Source organism: Onychostoma macrolepis, chromosome 19, assembly GCF_012432095.1.
Source record: "Onychostoma macrolepis isolate SWU-2019 chromosome 19, ASM1243209v1, whole genome shotgun sequence".
Lineage (NCBI taxonomy): Eukaryota > Metazoa > Chordata > Actinopteri > Cypriniformes > Cyprinidae > Onychostoma > Onychostoma macrolepis.
The window spans coordinates 229,328-253,887 of NC_081173.1; the positions used below are offsets into that span (position 1 = coordinate 229,328).

Below are 24,560 nucleotides of genomic sequence, written 5' to 3' on the forward strand. Positions count from 1 at the left end.
TGTCTATAACTGAATATTGGCATGTAGATGTCTTCAGGGCAGCACTTTTATCAAACATATGAAGTTTGATGCAGATTGAAAGTAGTATGTTTGAGTTACTATAAAGCATGACATTTCCTATTGCCAAAAGGTGGCGCTATGATTATAACTGAATATTGGCCTTTAGGTGTCTTCAGGCCATGACTCTTACCAAACATGTGAAGTTTGGTGCAGATTGGACATTGCATGTTTAAGTTAGTGTAAAACAAGCCATTTCCTGTTGCCAGCAGGTGGCACTATGATTATAATGGGATTTTGGCCTTTAGATGTGTTCAGGCCCGGACTCTTATCGAACTTGTGAAGTTTTGTGCAGATTGGACATTGCATGTTTAAGTTAGTGTAAAACAAGTCATTTCCTATTGCCAGCAGGTGGCGGTATGTTTATAACTGAATATTGGCCTTAAGATGTGTTAAGACCATTACTCTTATAAAACGTGTGAAGTTTGGGACAGATCGGACATTGCATGTTTAAGTTAGTGTGAAACAAGTAATTTCATGCTGCCAGCTGGTGGCGCTATGTATATAACTGGAAATTGGCATGTAGATGTCTTCAGGCCAGCACATTTATCAAACATGTGAAGTTTGGGGCAGATTGAACATTGCATGTTTAAGTTAGTGTAAAACAAGTCATTTCCTGTTGCCAACAGGTGGCACTATCACTATAAATGAATATTGGCCTTAAGATGTGTTCAGGCCAGGACTCTTACCAAACATGTGAAGTTTGGGGCAGACCGGACATTGCATGTTTAAGTTAGTGTAAAACAAGTAATTTACTGTTGCCAGAAGGTGGCAGTATGATTATAACTGAATATTGGCCTTCAGATGTGTTAATGCCAGGACTCTTATCAAATATGTCAAGTTTGGGACAGATCGGACATTGCATGTTTAAGTTAGTGTGAAACAAGTAATTTCATGCTGCCAGCTGGTGGCGCTATGTATATAACTGGAAATTGGCATGTAGATGTCTTCAGGCCAGCACATTTATCAAACATGTGAAGTTTGGGGCAGATTGAACATTGCATGTTTAAGTTAGTGTAAAACAAGTCATTTCCTGTTGCCAACAGGTGGCACTATCACTATAAATGAATATTGGCCTTAAGATGTGTTCAGGCCAGGACTCTTACCAAACATGTGAAGTTTGGGGCAGACCGGACATTGCATGTTTAAGTTAGTGTAAAACAAGTAATTTACTGTTGCCAGAAGGTGGCAGTATGATTATAACTGAATATTGGCCTTCAGATGTGTTAATGCCAGGACTCTTATCAAATATGTCAAGTTTGGGGCAGATCAGACATTGTGTGTTTAAGTTAGTGTGAAACAAGTAATTTCATGCTGCCAGCTGGTGGTGCTATGTATATAACTGGAAATTGGCATGTAGATGTCTTCAGGGCAGCACATTTATCAAACATGTGAAGTTTGGGGCAGATTGAACATTGCATGTTTAAGTTAGTGTAAAACAAGTCATTTCCTGTTGCCAACAGGTGGCACTATCACTATAAATGAATATTGGCCTTAAGATGTGTTCAGGCCAGGACTCTTACCAAACATGTGAAGTTTGGGGCAGACCGGACATTGCATGTTTAAGTTAGTGTAAAACAAGTAATTTACTGTTGCCAGAAGGTGGCAGTATGATTATAACTGAATATTGGCCTTCAGATGTGTTAATGCCAGGACTCTTATCAAATATGTCAAGTTTGGGGCAGATCAGGCATTGTGTGTTTAAGTTAGTGTGAAACAAGTCATTTCCTGTCACCAGCAGGTGGCGCTATAATTTTAACTGAATATTGGCCTTTTGATGTGTTTAGGCCAGGACTATTATAAAAGACATTGATATTATATAAGACATTGTATGCATGAGTTACAACAACTTCCTGTGTCATGGTATTAATAACATGCTTTAGTACTTAGCTAAGTGTTGCTAACATGTTTGAGCATGTTGCTAACATGTTTAGCACACAATGGCATATTTTAATGTGTTGCTAATAGTGCATCACAGTCTAAAACATGTCACTTCCTGTTGCCAGCAGGTGGCGCTATGACTATAACCAAATACGGGAACGTATATGTGTTCAGGACAGGCCTCTTATCAATCTTGTAAAATTTGGGGCAGATTGGACACTGCATGCCTGAGTTACAGCAACTTCCCGTTTCACTGCATTACTAGCATGCTTTAGCACTTAGCTAAGTGTTGCTAGCATGTTTTAGTATGCTTGTAGCATGCTGCCAGCATATTTATCACTTGTTGACACTTTTTAATATGCACCTAGGAGTCCATTACAGTGTTAAACATGTCTCTTCCTGTTGCCAGCAGGTGGCGCTATGACTGTACCCGAATACGGAATGTATATGTGTTCAGGACAGGCCTCTTATCAAACTTGTAAAATTTGGGGCAGATTGAACACAGCATGCCTGAGTTACAGCAACTTCCTGTTTCATGGCGAAACATCAAACTTTGTCAGGCCCCCAGGGACACGCCCCTTGACGAAAAGTCTAGATCTTCGCAATTTAACATCGCAAAGGCCTTATGATTACACTCAGCAAATTTGAAGACGATCCGATTAAAACTGTAGGAGGAGTTCGTCAAAGTACGAAGCCTGGAAATTGCAAAAACTGCACAAAAATCGAACAGGAAATTCAAAATAACGTACTTCCTGTTGGGTTTTGAATTTTTTGTAGGTAATGGTGTGTTACACGTGTGTACCGATCTTCGTGCATGTACATAAAACGTAGCTCGAGGCGCACTCTTTTGAAATATTATAGGTGGCGCTATCGAGCCATTTTGCCACACCCACTTCTGAAACCAATATCAGATGTAAATTTTCGCCAGTTCTGACCCGTGTGCAAAGTTTCATGAGTTTTGGAGCATGTTTAGGCCCTCCAAAATGCGATTCACTTTGGAGAAGAAGAAGAAGAAGAAGAAGAAGAAGAAGAAGAAGAAACGGAGCAATTCCAAGAGGATCCTCGCACCTCGGTGCTCAGGCCCTAATTAATAGCAAGTTCCTCCAAATTACCTCGAGACTCTCCGTCATCCCAAAATAGCTCTCCTGATGCAGCATTGTTGTCATCGAGAGCGATGATCAGTCTCATGGGATGACGTCGGCTGAGGGAACACAAACATACAGAAACTCAAGAGCAGACACAAAACGGTTCCTTTGAAGTTGTTACTCTTGTTTGTGGCCCCTTTTTAAGCATTAAAGGTGACGTGTGTTAGGGGAAATCTACAGATTTCCCATCATTACCTGTATGTAGTGGTGACGTCTGGCCTTTGTGCGGGCAGAATGGCTCCGCCTCTCAGGTGTAAACCAAGTTTATCAGCGGGCAGGTTCAAGTTAACTTTTGCTTTGCGATCGGTAATCCGTTCCTCCTGTAAAACAAACCAAAAATTGCATTGTCATATGGGTCATGTCCGCATCAAGAGAAATTTACAAAATGGAATTCATATAAACAGAAAGCATATTAAATGCAAGTAAAGTGTCTATTTTTAAGGTTTCAAATAAGTTTCAGGAGAATAAAATTTCAAAATGTGGGTGAAATAACGTTTAATTGTCATTCAGTCAGTGTAACACAAATAGTTATGAAAAAAATTAAACAACATACTTATTCTGACCTGTATGCATTAAAATATATAAAGAATAAATGAGTGTACTAAAATTTATCGTATTTTAAATTATTTAAAAAGTCTTGTTGTCAAATGAGCAAAACGTAGGATAGTGTTAAAGTTAAAAAATCTGAAATTACAAGTAATTACTATTTGGGGTAAAAGTAATTAGTCTTTTAATATGTCATAAATTTTTTTTTTTTTTTTTTGTAAATATGCCTGACAAGATTGTTACACTGAATGACATTTTAGTGGGTGTCTTCTGTAAATCAGGGTAAAAATGTCTGACATTTATTTTTTGCTCAGAAAAAGAACAATTTAGTTAAACAGGACACGTTCTAATGTTCCTGGAAAACAACAAGAACTATTTAAAGCTGTATTACACTAATTGTTTTGATGCTTGAAAACCCTTTTTCATCTTTGCCCCTTATATATGGGTCAATGACATTACTGACATAATTATTTTAAATTTTTTGTCCATTTGTTTTAGTTAATTTAAAAGTGGTTAAAAAAATTACTTGAATACATTCTCTTTTTCGAAAACCAAGTCTAACATTTCTGGTTTTAAGTCATTTTGAGAGAATATTTGGGGGATGATTGCAAAAATGTCAATGTGGTGTAAACGTAAAAACTTCACACCAAACATCTGATCTTGTTTAAAAAAAGATGAAATTCTCAATAATAATAATAAAAAAAAACACACACATGAAAATAGTTCCAAATAGTAGTTTAGTTTATACTTAGGTTAGTTTATATGGTTAATCAGCATCATAAACTAGGGATATTTGACTAAATTGGCCGCTAACAGAAAGGCTTGTAATAGGAGTTACCAGTTATACCATTTGACATTTCAATTTAAAATCAAATTTGATAGGCATTATCATGGACACCTATGTAAGCACATGTCCTATGTAAGCACACTTTATTTGGATAGTCCACTTTAGACATTCTACTAACAGTAAGTAACTCTGCAACTACATGTCAACTAGCAGTCATTAGAGTATTAGTAGGCTGTCTGCTTAATATCTTCTAACACTTTATTTTGATGGGTCTACAACATACAACATACTGACTATGAGAAACTTTGCAAGTATATGTCAACTTATTCTACTAACCCTAAACCTACCCTACTGAGAGTTAGTAGACATGTAGTTGCTAATTAATGAGAATTAGTTGACATGTAGTTGACATGTATTTACAAAGTTACTTATAGTTAGTAGAATGTCTAAAGTGGACTATTGAAATAAAGTGTAACCTAAAGCTAATACTCGTTAATATTAAGAAAATGGCTGCTTGAATGGTGTTTACACCACCTTGACACTTCAGGAATTTGACTCGACTCACATGATCCCCCAAATTAATTATAATATCCAGAACAATGGTGTTCCGTTTACTTTTATTTACTGAGAATTATTATTGATAATTTACTGATTGAGAATTTTTTTAAACAACACCTATTATTTGGTATGAAGTTTTTACGGTTACACCACACTGACATTTTTGAAATTGTCCCCCAAATATTCTCTCTAAATGAATTCAAACTAGACATTTTAGACTTGAAAAAAAGAAGATGTATGCAAGTAATTTGCAAATTCATTTTGAAATTTTGACTTGCTGCCACCTAATGGTGGTTTTAATTTCACATTTAAAGTATCTTTTAATTTTTGAATTAATTTCAATCATCAGTTATCCAAGTTTTATATTTAAAATATCAAAACATTATTTATGCATTTATAACTGCAGGTTAAAGCATTGCATGTCCCTCTGAGCAGCATTAAACAGTGTGTGAAAGCATCTAAATTCCATTCTGATGCAGCTTCTGTGTTTCCTCTGCATTGCAAAGATGAATTTAGTCAATACTGACTTAATTTGCTTGGTAATAGCCCAAATGTCTTATTGACTGATTAAATGTAAAAATTGACTCAAAAGGTGAGGCACACTTTTAGAAAAAATGGCTTTATAAAAGGTAAAAAATGCCCATACAAGGTAAGATCAATTTAAATGAATTTAAACTTCTTGGAAAAGATTAATCTGCTACATCAGCTGGAATACTTCAAACCAGAGCTATTTTGTTTTATATGCTGCTATGAAGACACCACAGAAGATGGGTCAAGTATAGCTCCATCATTGTTCAAAGTAAAAACTTAGTTTTAATAAACAAATAATTTGTAGAAATTACTCTGGTATTTATTTTGCTGTATTGAAAATGTACCGAACCATAACACCACTGTATCGTATCAAGCCAAACCGTGAATTTTGTGAACTGCTACACATACACACACACACACACATATATACATTATATATATATATATATGTCAAGTCAAGTCACATCACCTTTATTTATATGGTGCTTTTAACAATACAGATTGTGTCAAAGCACTTAACAGTATCAAATTAGAGGATAGAGTGTCAGTAATGTATAATGATGAGATTAAACACTCAATTTTCAGTTAAAGGCATTTCATTATTGAATTCAGAGATGATTATATATGCTGTATATATATATATATATATATATATATATATACATATACATATATACATATATATATACATATACATATATACAGGTGCTGGTCATATAATTAGAATATCATCAAAAGTTGATTTATTTCACTAATTCCATTCAAAAGTGAAACTTGTATATTATATTCATTCATTACACACAGACTGATATATTTCAAATGTTTATTTCTTTTAATTTTGATGATTAGAGCTTACAGCTCATGAAAGTCAAAAATCAGTATCTCAAAATATTAGAATATTTACATTTGAGTTTGAATAAATGACCATCCCTACAGTATAAATTCTGGGTATCTCTTGTTCTTTGAAACCACAATAATGGGGAAGACTGCTGACTTGGCAATGATCCAGAAGACGAACATTGACACCCTCCACAAAGAGGGTAAGTCACAGAGGGTCATTACTGAAAGGAGTGGCTGTTTACAGAGTGCTGTATCAAAGCATATTAAATGCAAAGTTGACTGGAAGGAAGAATTTGGGTAGGAAAAGGTGCACAAGCAACAGGGATGACCGCAAGCTTGAGAATACAGTCAAGCAAAGCCGATTCAAACACTTGGGAGAGCTTCACAAGGAGAGAACTGAAGCTGGAGTCAGTGCATCAAGAGTCACCACGCCAGACGCCTTCAGGAAAAGGGCTACCAAGCCACTTCTGAACCAGAGACAACGCCAGAAGCATCTTAACTGGGCTGTGGAGAAGAAGAACTGGACTGTTGCTCAGTGGTCCAAAGTCCTCTTATCAGATGAAAGTAAATTTTACATTTAATTTGGAAATCAAGGTCCCAGAGTCTGGAGGAAGAGTGGAGAGGCACAGAATCCATGTTGATTGAAGTCCAGTGTGAAGTTTCCACAGTCAGTGATGATTTGGGCTGCCATGTCATCTGCTGGTGTTGGTCCACTGTGTTTTCTGAAGTCCACAGTCAACGCAGCCATCTACCAGGAAATTTTAGAGCACTTCATGCTTCCTTCTGTTGACAAGCTTTATGGAGATGCTGATTTCATTTTCCAGCAGGACTTGGCACCTGCCCACACTGCCAAAGGTACCAAAAGCTGGTTCAATGACCATAGTGTTACTGTGCTTGATTGGCCAGCAAACTCGCCTGACCTGAACCCCAGAGAGAATCTATGGGGTACTGTCAAGAGGAAGATGAGACACACCAGACCCAACAATGCAGATGAGCTGAAGGCCACTATCAGAGCAACCTGGGCTCTCATAACACCTGAGCAGTGCCACAGACTGATCGACTCCATGCCACGCCGCATTGCTGCAGTAATTCAGGCAAAAGCAGCCCCAACTAAGTATTGAGTGCTGTACATGCTCATACTTTTCATTTTCATACTTTTCAGTTGGCCAAGATTTCTAAAAATCCTTTCTTTGTATTGGTCTTAAGTAATATTCTAATATTTTGAGATACTGATTTTTGACTTTCATGAGCTGTAAGCTCTAATCATCAAAATTAAAAGAAATAAACATTTGAAATATATCAGTCTGTGTGTAATGAATGAATATAATATACAAGTTTCACTTTTTGAATGGAATTAGTGAAATAAATCAACTTTTTGATGATATTCTAATTATATGACCAGCACCTGTATATATATATATATACACACACACACACATAACATTCTGCCATTATTTACTGTGGTTCGAGAGGATGGTCTTACCTTCTCAAAGTCATACCAGATGGCATCTGGAATGTAGGCCTCCACATTTTCAACACCCTGAAACAAACAAACAAACAAACAGGAAAATGAGCTAAACATAATGATAAACGTTATTTTGATAGTTCAGTAATGAGCATTATTCATTAAACTAGCAGGTAGAGCATCACAGGTGGTCATTTTACAGAAAGATATGGTCTTCCTGTTAGGGCTTTTCAAGAGTCAGAAAGAGAGAATATAAGATATTGGAGAGTAAGAAGCTGACAGAAAGAGAATCAGCAAACAAACCAAAATAGTGTGTGTGTGTGTGTGTGTGTGTGCGCGCGCGTTTTTGTGGCTTGCTCTGGCTTGCTCAGTTGGGGACACTTAATTTCTAGCGATTATCGCCGATTTGATTGCACAGATACTATTTAAACTAAACTGAGCTAGACAATGACATCTCTGAATTTAATAATGAAATGCCTTTAACTGAAAATTGAGTGTTTAATCTTATCATTATACATTACTGACACTCTATCCTCCAATTTGATACTGTTAAGTGCTTTGACACAATCTGTATTGTAAAAGCGCTATATAAATAAAGGTGACTTGACTTGACTTATAAAAAAAAAAAAAAAATATTCAAAAACGTAAAAAAATGCAGAACGTTTCCTGTAAGGGGTAGGTTTAGGTGTAGGGTTGGTGTAGGAGGATAGAATATACAGTTTGTACAGTGTAAAAACCATATGTGTCTATAAAACATGGCAACCCAACGTGTGTGTGTGTGCGTGCGTGTGTGTGTGTGTGTGTGTGTGTGTGTGTGTGTACTCACAGGATCCAACACAGGTGTGATGAGAAGATGTGCTCCCCACAAGAACTGGTTGTGCACTCCCCAGGTTTCACTGTCAGAATAGAACCTGCCGAGCGGGAAACAATTCTTATAAAGCAGTTGAGGCTGAAACTGTTACACTGCTGTTTGCACATATTTACAAACTCACTCGTGCATCATGGGACGCAATACAGTCTCTCCGTTGACGTGGGCCTTGTAGAAGAGAGTGTAGAGGTACGGTAAGAGGGTGTATCGGATGTTCAGGTAATGCTTGGAAGTTTTCACCAAGAGAGAGTCAGTGCCATATGATGCAGGGTCCTGGTCCTGTTAGAAAGGCACATAAAACTAGTCAGGAAAAGATAATGATATCTATAGAGAAAGTGACGTTTGTAACACATAGCCCAGGAAGACACTTCATACACTTCGAGACTGAATGTTTATTGGTGTTTAAGGAACAGCACAGACCTTGTACCCTTGTGCGTTGTGGTTACGGCTGAAGGGGTAGAATGCGCCAACTTGCATCCAGCGTCTGCAAAGCTCCTCTGGCGAGTCGTCGAAGAACCCACAGATGTCTGCACCAATCTGCAGAACAACATCATGAGATTCAGTTTCTCTCCAGAGGATGGAAAAATCACTCTTTATCATCTCAAATACTTCTCCTAAAGCTAGATAACTAAACAGAGATCAAATGGGGATTCCAGTCTTTTATATAAAAGACACCAGTAATCTGGCAAATGTCTCCATAGAGCGCACGGATGTAATGAATGAGCGAAAGCAAACACGTGTCCAAAGTGAAAGGAATCCGCTTGCGAGTGCATACTGAGACATTTCTGCTCGTGCATTACATTGATCATTAAAATAACCATATAAACCACATCAAATTAACCAATAAAATAAGAATAAAATTGTGTCTGAAAGCTGCAGTTATTTTTTTTTTTTATTTGATTAAATGTTTTTCTGTGGGTGCTTGACCATTTGCGTGGGTGGAATCAATGATGGAATCCAATGTTTGGAATGGACTCTCAATTTCCAACACTTTGGAATCGAGGGATTGATTCTTTTTGGTATCGATTCCCAGCCATACACAGGATTGGCACCCATGGTTTTATAAACAAGGTCTAGTTTGTTGCTGGATTTGCAGATTGTATGAAACCGAACAATGGAGCGGTTCCAGCGATAAAAGATCCACTGGCGGTAAGTAAAACTACATCAACTATCTGTGTTTTTTAAGTCTCTGTGAGATCTTGTGTCACTGTGAACCACTCAAAGCACGTAGATGCATCTGCCATCTTGCAACGGTGTACTTGACGTCATTCACTGCAACAATCAATGAGTATTTGAAGATGCCACAATACTGCACATGCATATAACTGTAGTCTTATGGTCTGGTCAAATCATTTAGTGTGTGGGTGCAGAGGATTCGAAGGCTAAAAATCGATTGAAACTGTCATTATGTCTAACAGTCCATTGAGTCCAAATGCCCATTAAGTTTCTTACTGGAACTCGATCATAACCAAAGTCTTTCTCCAAATGCCTCTCAGTGGGGCAGTTGTGTTATGAAGAAAAGCTGGTGTCTACCATCCGTTACCCATGTTGGAAAAGACATTTAATTTGGAGTCAAACCACTTACGTAAGGGACTCCAAAGAGATTAAACTCCAGCATGCCGGGTATCGCCCACTTAATGTCATTCCAATTGGCGCCATTGTCACCCAACCAGTGCCCAGCGTACTTGCCCACCCCGGGGAAGGAGGAACGGCTAAAAACCATGGAACGGTTTGTCTTAAACGCTTCTTTCGCTGCCCTGGAAGCAGAAAAATATAACTTAGTTGACTCTAATAATATTAGAGTTGGCACCACAATAAAATGACATCCAGGAGGATGTTGGAAAGACGCAATGGTGGCCTAAAAAAGTTAAGCCGATTGAGAGAAGGGTGTTGAAGAACAAATTATATGGCTATCCACTTGTAAATACAACATTGTTGTAATGTTAATTGTAATTCTTGTCATTCTGACAAGACTCGAAAGCAGCATCAGTCAATCACAGCAGAGATTATTTGCATGCAGAGTGTGGAAAAACCAACACGTACTTGTCAGTGGCCAGGACCATCGAATACCCAAAGAGACTGTGGACATCATAGTGGTTCCCCCATTTGTGTTTAGCATCCATACATAAGGTCTTACTGTACATCAGGCTATCAAGGATACCTACAGAGTTGAATGGAAATTAAGAGGATGGATGTTTGCGCATCTGCTATGAATAAATCCAGCTGTAGATGTATTTCAGACTCACGTGGAATGAATGGAGGATAGTTGAGATTGTTCTTAGCGCAGCCTTTGCTGCTTCCCTGAACGAAATTGGCCACCTCATTCATGTCCTTAGGGGAAAAAAGTTTTAAAGCTTTTGTGGTGTATATTGTACACTAGATGAGATGTTTATTGAGTTCATACATATTGATGCGGTGACATATGTGGTATTGATTTGGAAGATAGGTTCAAAATGATCAGGCCCATCTCTGCGGGTTACTCACAATCCAGATAGCATCATGCTTGACTTCTTTGTGGAAACGTGAAACTTCATCAACCCACCAATCAACGCAAGCTGGGTTAGTGTAATCAGGAAACACGGTTTCCCCTGGCCAGACCTGTGACGTGTGAGACATACATTTTACAATAAGTCTTTTGTTCCTAGATCAGACCCTGTTCACACTGTGCATTTCAACCAGCGAGGACAATGCAACACAATTTTCTGTGTCCACATCAGTGTAAAAAAAAAAAAAACAATTACTAAAACCAAAAATCATGGAAATCATTCAAGTTATTTTTATGAAGAACCACCACCAGTTCTCAATCCTAAACCCTACTGACAATTAACCATTATAATGCCACAGTCAGGAGAATCTTTGGAGGATCTTACCTCTCCTATTAGAGGTGTGTTCCCGTCTGATTCAGTGACCCAAACTTTAGCTGCATGTCCCCGGTCAAGTGATTCATAAGGTCCATTTAGCCTTTTACCTGTGGACACGGCAGGATCCTACCAGGAAGAAAATGTTTTGAGGTGTTCAAGGGGTTGAAACGTAGGACTCAAAACTTGCCAACCCATAAAACTGTGCACCTCAGCACGAATATAAAAAAGGCTCACCAATATGACTATGTATTTCTGCCCTTTCTCATGCATGTAGTCAGCAAACTGAGGCAGCTCCTTAAATTTCTCCATATCATAGGTGAAGATCTTTTTGTCCTCCATGTAGTCGATATCAGTGAACTGGACGTCCTGGAAAACAAAATAATTATGGTTCAGCTGAAAGGCTATCCTTTCCTCATTGAATATCATGTTTCACTTCAACGTTTAATTATGGAATTTGCACTCTTAAACATGCCAGTCTAGCCCTTCTGATTCACACCACCCACTGCAAGCGGGACTTAAACCTGGGCCCATCTGCATGGGAGTCGGGCGCTCTAACAATGAGGCTAAAGACTGCAGTCTCTAGCATCAGTCGCTAGAGTGCCTCGAGTTCAGGGGAATGAGGTTTAAATGCACAGCACTTACTGGCCTACGTTAGTTACAGTAGCAACATGCTAATTCATGCTATCAAGGCGCTAGCAAAATATTAAATAACGCCAGCAACGTGAAAACATACTAATAACATGCCAATTAATGCTAAATCATGTTAGCCACGTGCAAAATTATGCTAGCAACATGCTAATTCACGTGAGCAATATGTTAAAGCATTTTATCAGCATGCAAATGCTGCATTCACACCACCGCATAATTTTCATAATCTCGATGACAACACGTGATGTTACATTCAAAGGTCATGTGGTACAAGGAGCACATGGTTTCAGAAAACAGCCAGCTTACAAACTGTAATCTACTAGGACGTAAATACTTTTTACGTGACAGAATCTCATAGTTACAGTAATTACGACATTTCTGTGAATGCATTTTAAATCTGTTAAATAATGTTAGCAACATGCTAATTCATAGGCCTACTAGCAACATGGTAAATCATGCTATTGGCATGACATGCTATTGACAAACTTTTCAATCTAGTTTTTAGGTTGGTAATGTTTATGTTTCCCTCTACCTGCACTATTACATTGAAATCAGCTCTGTCAGCCTCTTTTGCATCCATTCTGATTCTGATTCTAACATTGATTCACTGTTGTCTATTTCGATTTTTCTGAAAGCTTGACTTCTATCAGCCATTAGTAGATGGTGAGATTCTCCTACCAGTAATTTTCTAATTCTAATCATGCAATATCCTGACATGCAAATGCCCTCTTTGTTCAGAAAAATTAGAGCCGTGTGAAGTTAAGTGAAGTGTGGAGTTATTTTTTATGAATCAGTAAGATTTGCTCCATGCTCTCGATCGTGGATTTGAAGTGCTGGGTGAAATCAAGTATTGCAGAACAAAGCGAGGACCCTCCTGTTCCCGGCACTTACATACGGAATGCCGATCTGTCGGTTCCTCTCCACGACTTTCTTCACTTCGTCCAGGCTGCCGTAGTCCCAGCGAGAGAGCTGGAAACCCAGAGACCAGTACGGAGGAATGAAAGGCCTGCCAACCAGCTGGAGAGATATAAAGCAATGGTAAACACAATGAACATAAAATAATATATATATAATATATAGTTAATAGTGCTCACCGTCTGTTTGATTACGTGTAATTTGTAACTAACTGCATGATTCTTACTGTACATTTCTGTCATAGTCACCACTAATAACCTACTCCTAAATATAATGTAGAAACTTACAATTTTCTGTAAAGCTGCTTTGCAACGATTTGTATTGTGAAAAGCACTATACAAATAAACTTGAATGAATTGAATATATATATATATATATATATATATATATATATATATATATATAATATATGTAAATTATCATTTATAACATTTGTAAATAACAACATAAAATTTAGTGGTTATTATACAAAACATTTGACCACAGAATGCATAAATGACCAGAATCAGAAAAATAATTTCAGGACTTTTTTTCTGATATAAACTTTATAGAAATTAAATATATTATAAATGTTTAAATTTACGACTGCAGAATACAATCACTGACTAATACGAATCAAGTATTTTTGTACAATAAATTTCAGTATTTTGTTAAAAAAAATTCCCAGAGCAAAATTTGTACCAATACATAAATAATCTGTAAAATAAATGATTATACAAGCTATATATATATATATATATATATATATATATATATATATATATATACATACATACAAACACACATATATACATACAGTATATACATATATATATGTATATATATATATATATACACACACACATACATACAGTATATACATATATATATATATACATATATATACTTTTATATATTTACTATATGTATATATATATATATATATATATTTTTTTTGTCCTAGCATGTGTAATGTCCATGTCTCTAACATGAAAAAGCATTTCCAAGTGCTTATAATTAATAATGGTGTTTCTATTTATATTTGCCCACAACGCTAACCTGTGTGAACTCATCCACCACTGCTTCTGGTGTGTCTCCAAGCAGGATGTAGAAGTCCAACACCCCTCCGATAGTCCGGTAGGTTATGGCCGGAGCAGGCTGGATTGTCACCTCTGCACACATGCACACAGAAAAGAGCATTATTCAACAAAAGCAGCCATTCCAAACACAATAATAGACATCACATGTCATTATGACTTTAGTCCACGGCAGAGCTTACCCATTGCATTGCTGTTCATGAGGAAAACACCAAAGGACTGGCCGCTCTCATCTTCCAGACATGTGAAATAGGGGAAGTGGCCGTACAGGTTGTGTGTGCCCTGGGTTGGAAAAGACATTACGATTTGTAATGGCAGATTTCAAACTTTTAATCAGTTAATTAGACAGTTTTGGACATTTATGTCTCATCATATTTTAAAGGGGTCATATAATGCCCATTTTCCACAAGTTGATATTATTCTTTAGGGTCTTAATGAAAAGTAACAGTTTGGTTAAAATTGTTCATTGGTAGTGTAAAAAACACCTTTTTTTACCCTGACAAAAACAGCTCTTGTCAGAGCAAGACATATTGTGTCCTTCTCCTTTAAATGTTAATGAGCTCTGCTGACTCCGCCCCTCTCTTCCCAGCCACTCTCTGAGGGACTGTTTACTTTAGCCATTCATCGTGAAACTTGCTAATTAGCACATTATTAGGAAAGGCGATTTGCAAAGATTCATTTAAAAAATCTTGTACTCACTTCTTCTGGAGGTGAAGGTGGATCACGAATGATTCGCGTGAACATAGACGCATTTAAGTAGATGGAGGGCGCATTCCCTTCAGAAACAAACCTAATCCTCTTCAGCGGCTCAGATGACGGGAGTAAATGACTACTGCTATGTTCATTATTACATCCAACAACACAACACCTTAATCGATCAGGAGTCATTCTTGTCTACATCTGCTCCGGCGGTGAAACAGCTGATGACAGCTCACTCAGGGCGGGTCTGAAGTAAGACGCCAGTGCAGTCTGTCAATCAAACTATCGTGGGAGGGGCCTGTCTGTGTGACGGCACACAGAGATCGGCTCGATTTGAGAAAGGGGTAAAGATTTTAGTAGATTAAAAAAAAAATTAAAAAAAAACACTGGGTGGATTTTTATAATTATAGGGTAGTTATACTGTACACACACTGCCAACACACATTTCAGTTCAAACAACTTGTAAAAGTGCATGTAGCATTATATGACCCCTTTAAGAATTATAAAAGTAAAAAAAAAAAAAAGTATTATAGAAGTTGTCAATTTGACTCATGCACTATAATTTAAGTCTTCTAACATCATGCAATAATTATGTTGTCTTGACAAACTCAGCTCAGACATTCAGACTGAACTAACTGACTTTTCTAACCGATCTGACATACGATTTTACTTACGGGGTCAAAACCTTTGTACAATAAGACAGAATATTTAAGCTGCGAACCCGAGGCGTAAGCTTGGTCACATTGGTGGCAGCGGTTTTGTTTTTGGTGAGTTTAGTTAGTGTTGTAAAGTATTCCGATGGGCGTTAAATTAGTTAGCGTAAATTCAAAAGGTTATAGTTAGAAGCACGCGCGGTCTACGCATCGTCATTATGTGGTTCAAGGAGGAAGACAGTTTTAGTGTTTTGCGGGACCGTGACAGAGGCAATAGGAGCGTGCGAATTGACAGAGGCCAGTGCTGAGGACGAAATGTTATGAGCAGGGAGCTACAGACATGGAGGAAGCCGTAATAGTCGCAGGTCAGTGCAAGAATGTGAGAAATGCGATGGATGTGGGATTTGTGACTGCTAATGTCAGGCATAATTTGACAGCCGACAGGGCTGGGTCCAGTGTGAACTCGGACCTTTGTGGACTAGAGAAATGTGCACTGTTCAAGTGTCTGCGCAGAGTGTGGGCTGAATAATAGCGTGATCACTGCAGGACAGATGGAGGCGCCGGTGCGCTCACTTGCTTACATCTTTTGAATCTGTATAGACTCTACATTCATTTTGTGTGCACTCACAATAACAACAAAACATTGCTTTTTTGTAAAATAATGAAAGCAAACATGATGCGCTTTCTGCCGTCTCAGTCTCCGTGAACTTAAGCGCGAAACTCCGTGTCTATATTTGCCTTATTACAGACATTAAAAATATATCTATACAGAGCAAAATGTCTACTTTCAAATGAAGTAATTCAAATGGAAACAAATATTCTCAGATTATGTAATCTGTATGAAACATGCATACAGGCGCAATACTACAGCAGAGATGACGAGTCAGTGCCGACTTCATCTCTTAAACCGAAAACAAAGAAAGCAGTAGTTTATCAAATTATTAAAATGTTAATGGTGTCTCCTTACTGTTTTCCTTGACACATTTATAATTATTACTTCTGCCAGTGTGCTGTGGCAAGCTTTATGCGTGTGCTTGAGCACATATTAGTCTATGTAGGCAATTAAAGGCTCATTATAATGATTTAAATGGTTTATTAATAAATGTGCGATTAGTCGACTAATGCTTAAAATGAACGATTACTTGTCGACCAGAAAAATCCTTAGTCGAGGACAGCCCTAATTCAGTCACTATTTTGGACTTTCTCCATTTACTATCATTACAGATCATCGCCCACTTCTAGTGCTATAATGTATGTCCCTTGAAGATGACCCAACGTGTAGAAGGGCTAGATGGCTTTTGGAATTGGACCCGCTGAATTGGGCCATTCTGCACAAAGAGGGCAATCAACATAAAAATGCTGATGCACCGTCCCGCCGCCCAGTGACACCTGACATGAAGGACAGTGAGACGGCAGTTAAAGTGGTGAGGGACATGAACGTGGTGAATACTGATCAATCGGATAATGACATGTCTTGCTCTGCTGAGACCGTTGAGGTGCCTGAAAAAGAGGCTGCATCTAACTTGTCCTTCAGTCCAGACAACATTTTGAGCATGTTTGATTTGTCATACGATGTTACGGATGTCGTTACTATGCAGCAGAATGATCCAGATATTGAACCGGTGCGGCACTGGGTAGAGCAATCACAAAGACCTCCTACGAGACAGCTGGCAGGTACATCTCAGAATTTACGTAAATATTGGACTGAGTTTAATTGTCTTTCCATAATAAATGGACTGTTGTGTCGTTTAAGTCGCTTTGTTGCTTAAGTTGTAGTTCCTCCTGCTCTTAAACACGACATACTTTTGCAGCTCCACGGGGCCCCAACTGCTGCTAATTATTCTCCAGAACGAGTGTGGGAATGGCTGAGGCGTTTGTGCTACTGGCCATCTATGTTTAAGGACATTAATATGTGGTGCGAGCAATGCACAGCATGTCAAATTCGTTGTAGGCCAGTCCCAATTCATCAAGCACCTATGGGTGCTAAGATACTGTTGTCATGTGAGGGTGAGTGGGACAGTTATATCAAACAGCTGGCATTTGCGTACAATTCTTCACCTCATTCTAGCACCAAGTTCTTTCCTTACTTTCTGGTTCATGAACCAGAACCAAGGATGCCCACTGACTTGTTACTAGCCAAGCATACACTTGACCAGAACGTTTCAACATCTCATACTGAATTCGTGTCCACTCTGCTTGCAGATCTACAGGATGCTTTCAGGAGTGCTAGAATGTACAGTGAAGTGTCTCATGATCGCCAGAAACAGTATCATGATTCAGGCCTCAGACACCAGCCCTATGCAGTTTGTGCCATGGTGTGCATACATACTTGGGAGTGCATACGTGGTGCGAGTAGGGCTGGGAGGAGGTTAAAACCCATGTGAGTTTCTTTGGAGTTAAGAAGAATAAAAAGCGCATCGTTTATATAACACCTGACTTTCACTTTCTTTATTTTATTATTTGAAAAAAAGTGTTTAGACAAACCCAAGGTGTAAGCTCGGTCACACTAGCAAAGTGCTAGATCATGTTCACAATGTGGTAAAACTTGTTAGCAAAATGCTAATATGATAATTCATGCGGAGCACTACATCCTTTTAACAATGCAAAAGATGCTAGCAAAATACTAATTTATGGAAGCTTCAAGATAAAGCATTATCAACATGTTATTCATGTTAACAATGAGTGCTAAAACATTCTAGCAGAGTGTTAAAACATGCTAGCAATGTGCTAAAACATGCTCATTTATGCTAGCAACCAATTAAAACATGCCGGTTCATGCTACCTGATACTAAGTGCTCCAAGACTTGGGCTGGAGATCCAAAGGTGACTTTTATTGGGACAATCCAGAATCGTAAATCAAAACACATGCAGGCAATCCAACAGAGAAACAACATATAAAACACAAGCAAACAGGTAATCAGGCAGATCATCCAAAAACCAAGATAAAAGAAACCAGGAATAATGCTCAGAGATGCAGCATAACAAACTGCAAAGCCTCATAGTGAGTGTCAGAGTGAACCAGGCTTTCATAGACAGACCTAATGAGGCTCATGAGTAACACCTGTAGACAATCAGTGATGATGCAACACTGTCTTTGATGGAATGGTAATGAGCAATAGGGGAGTTCCCTCTGGTGGACCAGTTTCTCTTGAAGCCAATACGGAAGTGACTTAAACTGCAATTCATCGACTGGCCACTAGGAACAGGCTCCAAAAGAGAGCAGAACCTCATTGAGCCCCATGTTAAAATGCCCAAATTTACAGCAGAAAAAAAAACACGTTTACAGCCTGGTACAAATTGTGGTTTTGGTCTATACAGCTAATTTTGCCCTTCATGACAACTGTGAGGTTTTTTTTTTTTTAAATGAATTAATTTATTTTTAACTCATTCGTTTAAATCAGTGGTTCTGCATAATTAAGGGCGTGGCCACTTTGAGTGACAGGTGGATTCCCGCTGCTGTCGAGGTCATTAGTCATTAAGGCCTGCGAGTTTGATCCGGCCCATCAGTCAATTCAAAATCCCCCCTCCTTCCTCAGGAAAAATAAATAAAAAAAAGCTAGATAGCAATTATTTTTCCTGTGAAAAAAATATAAAATATAAATAAAATATAATAAAAATAGAAATATAATATTATATTAATAATTAATATTTTATAATTGCCCAAAAAGCAGTCACAAGACTGCATTCTGACAGAGAGAATGTTATTCATACAAGTTTTGTGGTGAGCGAGCTAATAGCTAAGAAACTGAGACCTCATTCAGAAGGAGAGTTTGAGAAAGAGTGTCTTGTTGCAGAGCTGCTAGCGCCACACAAAGTAAAACTCTTCCAAAGTGTCAGTTTATCTTGGAGAACTGTTGCAGAAAGAATTATTGATATGGTGCAAGACATTGAAACACTGAATGACAACGCTAAAAAAATTCAGCTTTTCTCTCTGGCCTGCAATGAAACAACAGACATAACAAATACCACCCAACTAGCCATCCTTGTGCGTGGAATTACTGCTGAGTTTGAAACGACAGAGGAATTGCTGTCTTTGCAAGCCATGCACGGCACTAAAAAAGGGGAGGATTTGTTTGAGCAAGTTGTTTTGGCAATGAACAAATTTGAATTGAATTAAACTTGAATTAAAGTTAAGTGGTCTTAAGTTCTTTTCAAAATTGTCCCTAGCAAAGACTCGATTCTGCTCAAGACTGACTGAACCAAACTTGGAAAACCAGCTGCGAGTATCATCGGCATCACTGCAATCTGACAGACGCCTCGCCAAAGAGGAGCAGTTCCAACCACCACATTAGAGAGGTTAGTGATATATATATATTCAATAATTTAGTATGGCCCATAAAGGATGTTACAAAAATGTAAATGTCCCTTGATAGAAAAAAAGGTTCCCCACCCCTAGTCTATGGCAAAAATATGTTAATTCATGCTAGCATGGTTTATTTCGTTCTCTTTCCACTTCATTATATTTAAAGCTTATGAAACTTTCAAACTTTGTCAAGCCAATTCCAAAGTTTGTCTACAAACTTTTCAATCTAAGTTGCTATTCACTGAAAATGTTGAAATCCACCCTAGATGTCCTCTGAAAAGTAGTGCTAATTAGTGATTATCTTGTCGATTCATTCATAAATCAGACTGATCCAGTGCTTGAGTTTGACTCACTGACCCAGTGAACCAGTTGTGCCAGCTATCAGTGAAAAATGACTTGAATACTTGAATCACTGTCATACTGGTTTGGAATAGTGAAAATATTTGTGCAAATGATCTAAACGTTATGACTCACGCCATTGGGAAAAGCATCTCTTGCGAAGATAGGCCAGGTCCTCCAGTTGGTGTCATGGCGGAAGGTCTGATGGACGTGTTCTCCGAGTCCATAAATATTGTGAGAGGGGAGTTTAGCTGAGAGCTGAAGGTACTGATCCGCAAAAACCAGCGGCCCAATGGTTGTGTCAAACCTGACAGAGCAAGAGAGGAAGGGATGTTGTCATGAAACCTGTCAAGAACATATCCGTTGACCCTTCAAGCATGTCCTCAAATATAGAGGGGTCCAAAAACAGTAAAAATGCACACCCAAACCACATGAATAAAGGACGAATACTGATAGACCGCTAAGCAAAAAAAGATCAACTTCCTATTTGAAGTTTGATTATATTGTTATTACTCAATCCCAGCAGCTGAATCCTTACCCATCTTCAAGAAACGGCTAAAAACTCATCTCTTCCATCTTTATTTGACCCTCTAACTCTAGCACTCTCTATTCTAATTTTATTTTATCTATCTGACTTCTTTTTATTTAAAAAAAAAACAAAAAACACACACATTTGACCCTCCATCAATTGCATATTTATTCTCTAACTGCTAGCTTTTCTTGTAAAACTAACACTAGCTTTCTTTTTTCTATCTACTTGTTTCTTATGAAAAAAAACAAAAAAACGAAAAAAAGGTTCCTTTTTTTCCACTAGGTTCCTTTTTTTCTATATTCTATCTACTCGTTTTCTTTAAAAAAAAAAAAAAACTTTTTATGTGCACTGCTTTAGGCTGACCAAGACTTGTAATAGCACTTGTATATCATCGCTCTTTTGTTGGTTTTGATTGCTTCTATTGTCCTCATTTGTAAGTCGCTTTGGATAAAAGCATCTGCTAAATGACTAAATGTAAATGTATTTGTGAAGCCACAGCTAAACTGATAGCTAAGAATGGTTCTGTAACACATGCATTGTCTCATTTTAAAAATAACTTCACTACAGATGAGACTAATGTGCATATTATATAGATACATTCCTTATGAAAGTGTTTCCCAATCCTACCCCCCCGCTCTGCATATTTCGTATGTATCTCTTATCACATACAACGTTTGTTCTATTCGACCGTAAGTGCCCTGCGAAGCGGACATCACCAGATATTCCGCCATGATTCCAGTTTGAAATGAGTGTATATATTCCTTTCAACGGGCATTGACGTGTGCAAGGCATGAATTTATTTACAGAGGTATATGATATCACATTTCCCCTTCTCAGAGAGTAGGGAGCAATGAACACGGTGTAGGGATCACATCAATCAGATCACAGTTCATGCACGGAGCTCTCTTCTAACGAGCTGGTGATATGAATCAGGTGTGTTAACTAAGAGAGACATGCAAAATATGCAGAGCAGGGGGGCACAAGGACGGGGATTGGGAACCACTGCCTTATGACATATTAATATATGCTAAATCCACTATAGAATTATTATTATTAGGCTTTTGGGTCAGGCTTTTTATCAGATAAAAGATTACTAAATTGTTTTGCAACACACATACTGTACGGACCTGACTACGGTCACGTAAAGGGAAATAACTTGAGAAAAAACAACAGTTTAAACAGCATTTTCATAATAATGTGGCTAATCATTGTATTCTTTGGAAATAAGGCCTATTTCTCACTAAGTAGTCCTTCTATTGAGAGCTGTTTTAATACAAACAATATCTATAAGAAATCAGCGTCTCACAGGAGTTTTTCAGGAGATGTTCTCCAAACTTTCAGTCCAAAGGGATTCTGGATCAGCTCCAGTCTATATTTGAGGGGTCCGGTGGGAGGGCTGGAAGGCGCTTGCACGTGCTCGTGAGGAACCTCAAACCTGGCTTGGTTTGCATCAGTGATCTGGAAGACAAAGAGAACATTGCACGCCATTATAGATGTGTTCACATTGACATGATGCCTCTGCTATTTGTGTTAGTTTTTAAACAAACCTTAAATCGAAGACGGTTTTCAGTCTGCATTTCAGCGGTGAAGATCAGCTCTTTAATGTCAGCCCCAAATAGAGATGGAGAATCCATTCTTGTCAGCCTGGCCTCAATATCTACAGCAAAACAAACATTTTCCATGAGGTCTAGATCAGGGGTGTCCATTTCTGCTCCTGAAGGGCCACTGTCCTGCAAAGTTTAGCTAAAACTCCAGTTAAACACACCTGAAACAGATAATCAAGGTATTACAAGATGTACTAGAAACTTACAGGCAGGTGTGTTGAGGCAAGTTGGAGCTAAACTGTCCAGGGCACCTCTGTGCTACATGGTCAAATACAAACTTTTACAATGTAAAGAAGATTTGTACATTTTTTTTAGATTCTCGGTTCAAACTGAACTCACGTGTGCTGTCAGGCTGGCTTTCGCTGACCACGCTGTAGCCGTGGTTTTTGGAGAAGAAGCACCAGGGGACATTAGTCTCATCCACAGGGCTCCAACAGCAAGCTCTTTCCAAGCATTTTTGCTGTAAGGACGTGCAGTACAATTTAGCAAAGCATGCTGGGAGCCTGTATGGAATGCAGGCCATATCCACTGTGGCTTACCTCGGAGGCGTCAGGATCTGGGAGGCAGTCCACTCTCTCGCTGTATGGAACATTGGGACATTCTGGAACAGCGTTTCGAACTGATACTGAATCTGAAGTTGGGGACAAAAAGACTGTGATATAATTTAAGCAACAATATTTTCAGACTCATAAGGCATGTTCAGACATTCATTTTGAAATAGCAATGATTTTATTTATTTATTTAGTCTTTTATGTTTGTTAGAGTCTGAATTCAAACCAAATACTGCCATTCTGCCCATACTAATTTTGAATAGGATGTCAGTTTCATAAATGTTCATTGTATGAACATTATGGAAATATATGGTTCCTTATGTAGTTGGCAATGGAGCTTGTATGTTCTCTAGTGGAAAGGTTTGGTACTGGCCCAAAACAATATCTTACCGAAAGCTACATTTTTGAGATATCAACCTTAAATTTGAATCTCAACTTGATTAGCTTTTAGATTTTGGCTTTGATTTTCTTGCAGTTTTAGAGTTTTATATGTTCATAAACTAAAACTTTAATAACTTTTTTTTTTCACATTACTTTTTTTTTTTTTTTTTTTAAATTTCTAAAATAATCTGCCAAGTGTCCCCTTTATAAAGAGACCAAACTTAAGTCTGTGCTCCAAAGCATTCCAGATTTTAAACAATTTAAATTGGGGTCTGTTCCCCATAAATAGGACTGACTGCTAAGGGGTTAAACCCTTAACTGTTGTACAGTTTCTAGTGACAGGGCTCGAAAATAACTTTTTAACTTGGTAGCACTGGTACTCCCAACTTTAAAAATTAGGAGCACCCACCAAAAATGTTATTGATAACAAGAATTAGACGATATTTTGCTTGTGTTATTGTGCTGGTGGTCTTGAGGACTACCGTGGACAGCTGATTTTGATATTCTTCGTATTCTGTGTGGTGGTCAGTTCACAACAGTGATAGAAATGAATCTTTTCCAATAACTTTAAATTGATTTTTACCTTTTATGGTCATTTTCTCAATTAAGCCTTTTTTTCTAAAAGTGTGTATCATCATTTGTCAAATTCTTACATTTAATCAGTCAATTAGAATAATAAGACATTTGAGCTGTTATCAAGCAAATTAAATCAGTATCAACAAAATTAATCTTTGAATTTGAATTTCTGAAGTGGCATTTAGATGCACTTACACTGCTTAACGCAGGACATGAATGCATTTAACCTGCAGTTACACATGCATATATAATATTTTAATACTGTAAACATGAAACGTTGAATACTGATATTTGAAATTATTATTATTTTTTTAATTAAAAAAAAAAGACACTTTAAATGTGAAATTACAATCGCCAGTAGGTGGCATCAAGTCACTGTTAATAAGTGAGTCACTGCGATTGAACCGAATCATTTAAATGGTTGATTCATTCAGGAGCGAAACGAAACACCGTCATGTTGCTCAGAGACGCGAAACAGTGCTGTGGCTTTGTTTGGAATTATTTTTGTTGTCGAAAGCAAAAACAGGAAATATGGTGTCTACAACGTAAGTCTCTTAATATTAACTTCTTGTTTATTGAACTGTTGTATAAAATCAATATAACATTTGTTATATAACATATATCATATAATGTCATGCTGATTTTGGAGGAAAAAACCGGCACTGTTCGTGTGATATTAACTATATGAAATGATATAAAGCCCCCATATCTTGAATTCTGTTATGCATTTTAATAGACTGAATC

The 24,560-nt window shown here is 37.8% G+C and overlaps 1 protein-coding gene across 1 annotated transcript in view; it reads right to left on the reverse strand.

Annotated features, from left to right (window-relative positions):
- The window catches only part of LOC131525614 (sucrase-isomaltase, intestinal-like), a 52,104-nt gene that overhangs the window by 22,758 nt on the left and 4,786 nt on the right, over positions 1 to 24,560 (reverse strand). The window contains exons 3-22 of the mRNA XM_058753454.1: positions 22,848 to 22,939; positions 22,648 to 22,768; positions 22,252 to 22,361; positions 22,011 to 22,162; positions 20,308 to 20,479; positions 14,361 to 14,460; positions 14,141 to 14,253; positions 13,079 to 13,204; positions 11,774 to 11,905; positions 11,549 to 11,665; positions 11,163 to 11,276; positions 10,925 to 11,009; positions 10,722 to 10,839; positions 10,264 to 10,435; positions 9,099 to 9,215; positions 8,803 to 8,957; positions 8,637 to 8,721; positions 7,829 to 7,885; positions 3,279 to 3,403; positions 3,051 to 3,139 (exon numbers count right to left, since the gene is read on the reverse strand). Coding sequence (XP_058609437.1) covers positions 3,051 to 3,139; positions 3,279 to 3,403; positions 7,829 to 7,885; positions 8,637 to 8,721; positions 8,803 to 8,957; positions 9,099 to 9,215; positions 10,264 to 10,435; positions 10,722 to 10,839; positions 10,925 to 11,009; positions 11,163 to 11,276; positions 11,549 to 11,665; positions 11,774 to 11,905; positions 13,079 to 13,204; positions 14,141 to 14,253; positions 14,361 to 14,460; positions 20,308 to 20,479; positions 22,011 to 22,162; positions 22,252 to 22,361; positions 22,648 to 22,768; positions 22,848 to 22,939 — 2,352 coding nt within the window. The remainder of the gene's footprint in view (positions 1 to 3,050; positions 3,140 to 3,278; positions 3,404 to 7,828; positions 7,886 to 8,636; positions 8,722 to 8,802; positions 8,958 to 9,098; positions 9,216 to 10,263; positions 10,436 to 10,721; positions 10,840 to 10,924; positions 11,010 to 11,162; positions 11,277 to 11,548; positions 11,666 to 11,773; positions 11,906 to 13,078; positions 13,205 to 14,140; positions 14,254 to 14,360; positions 14,461 to 20,307; positions 20,480 to 22,010; positions 22,163 to 22,251; positions 22,362 to 22,647; positions 22,769 to 22,847; positions 22,940 to 24,560) is intronic.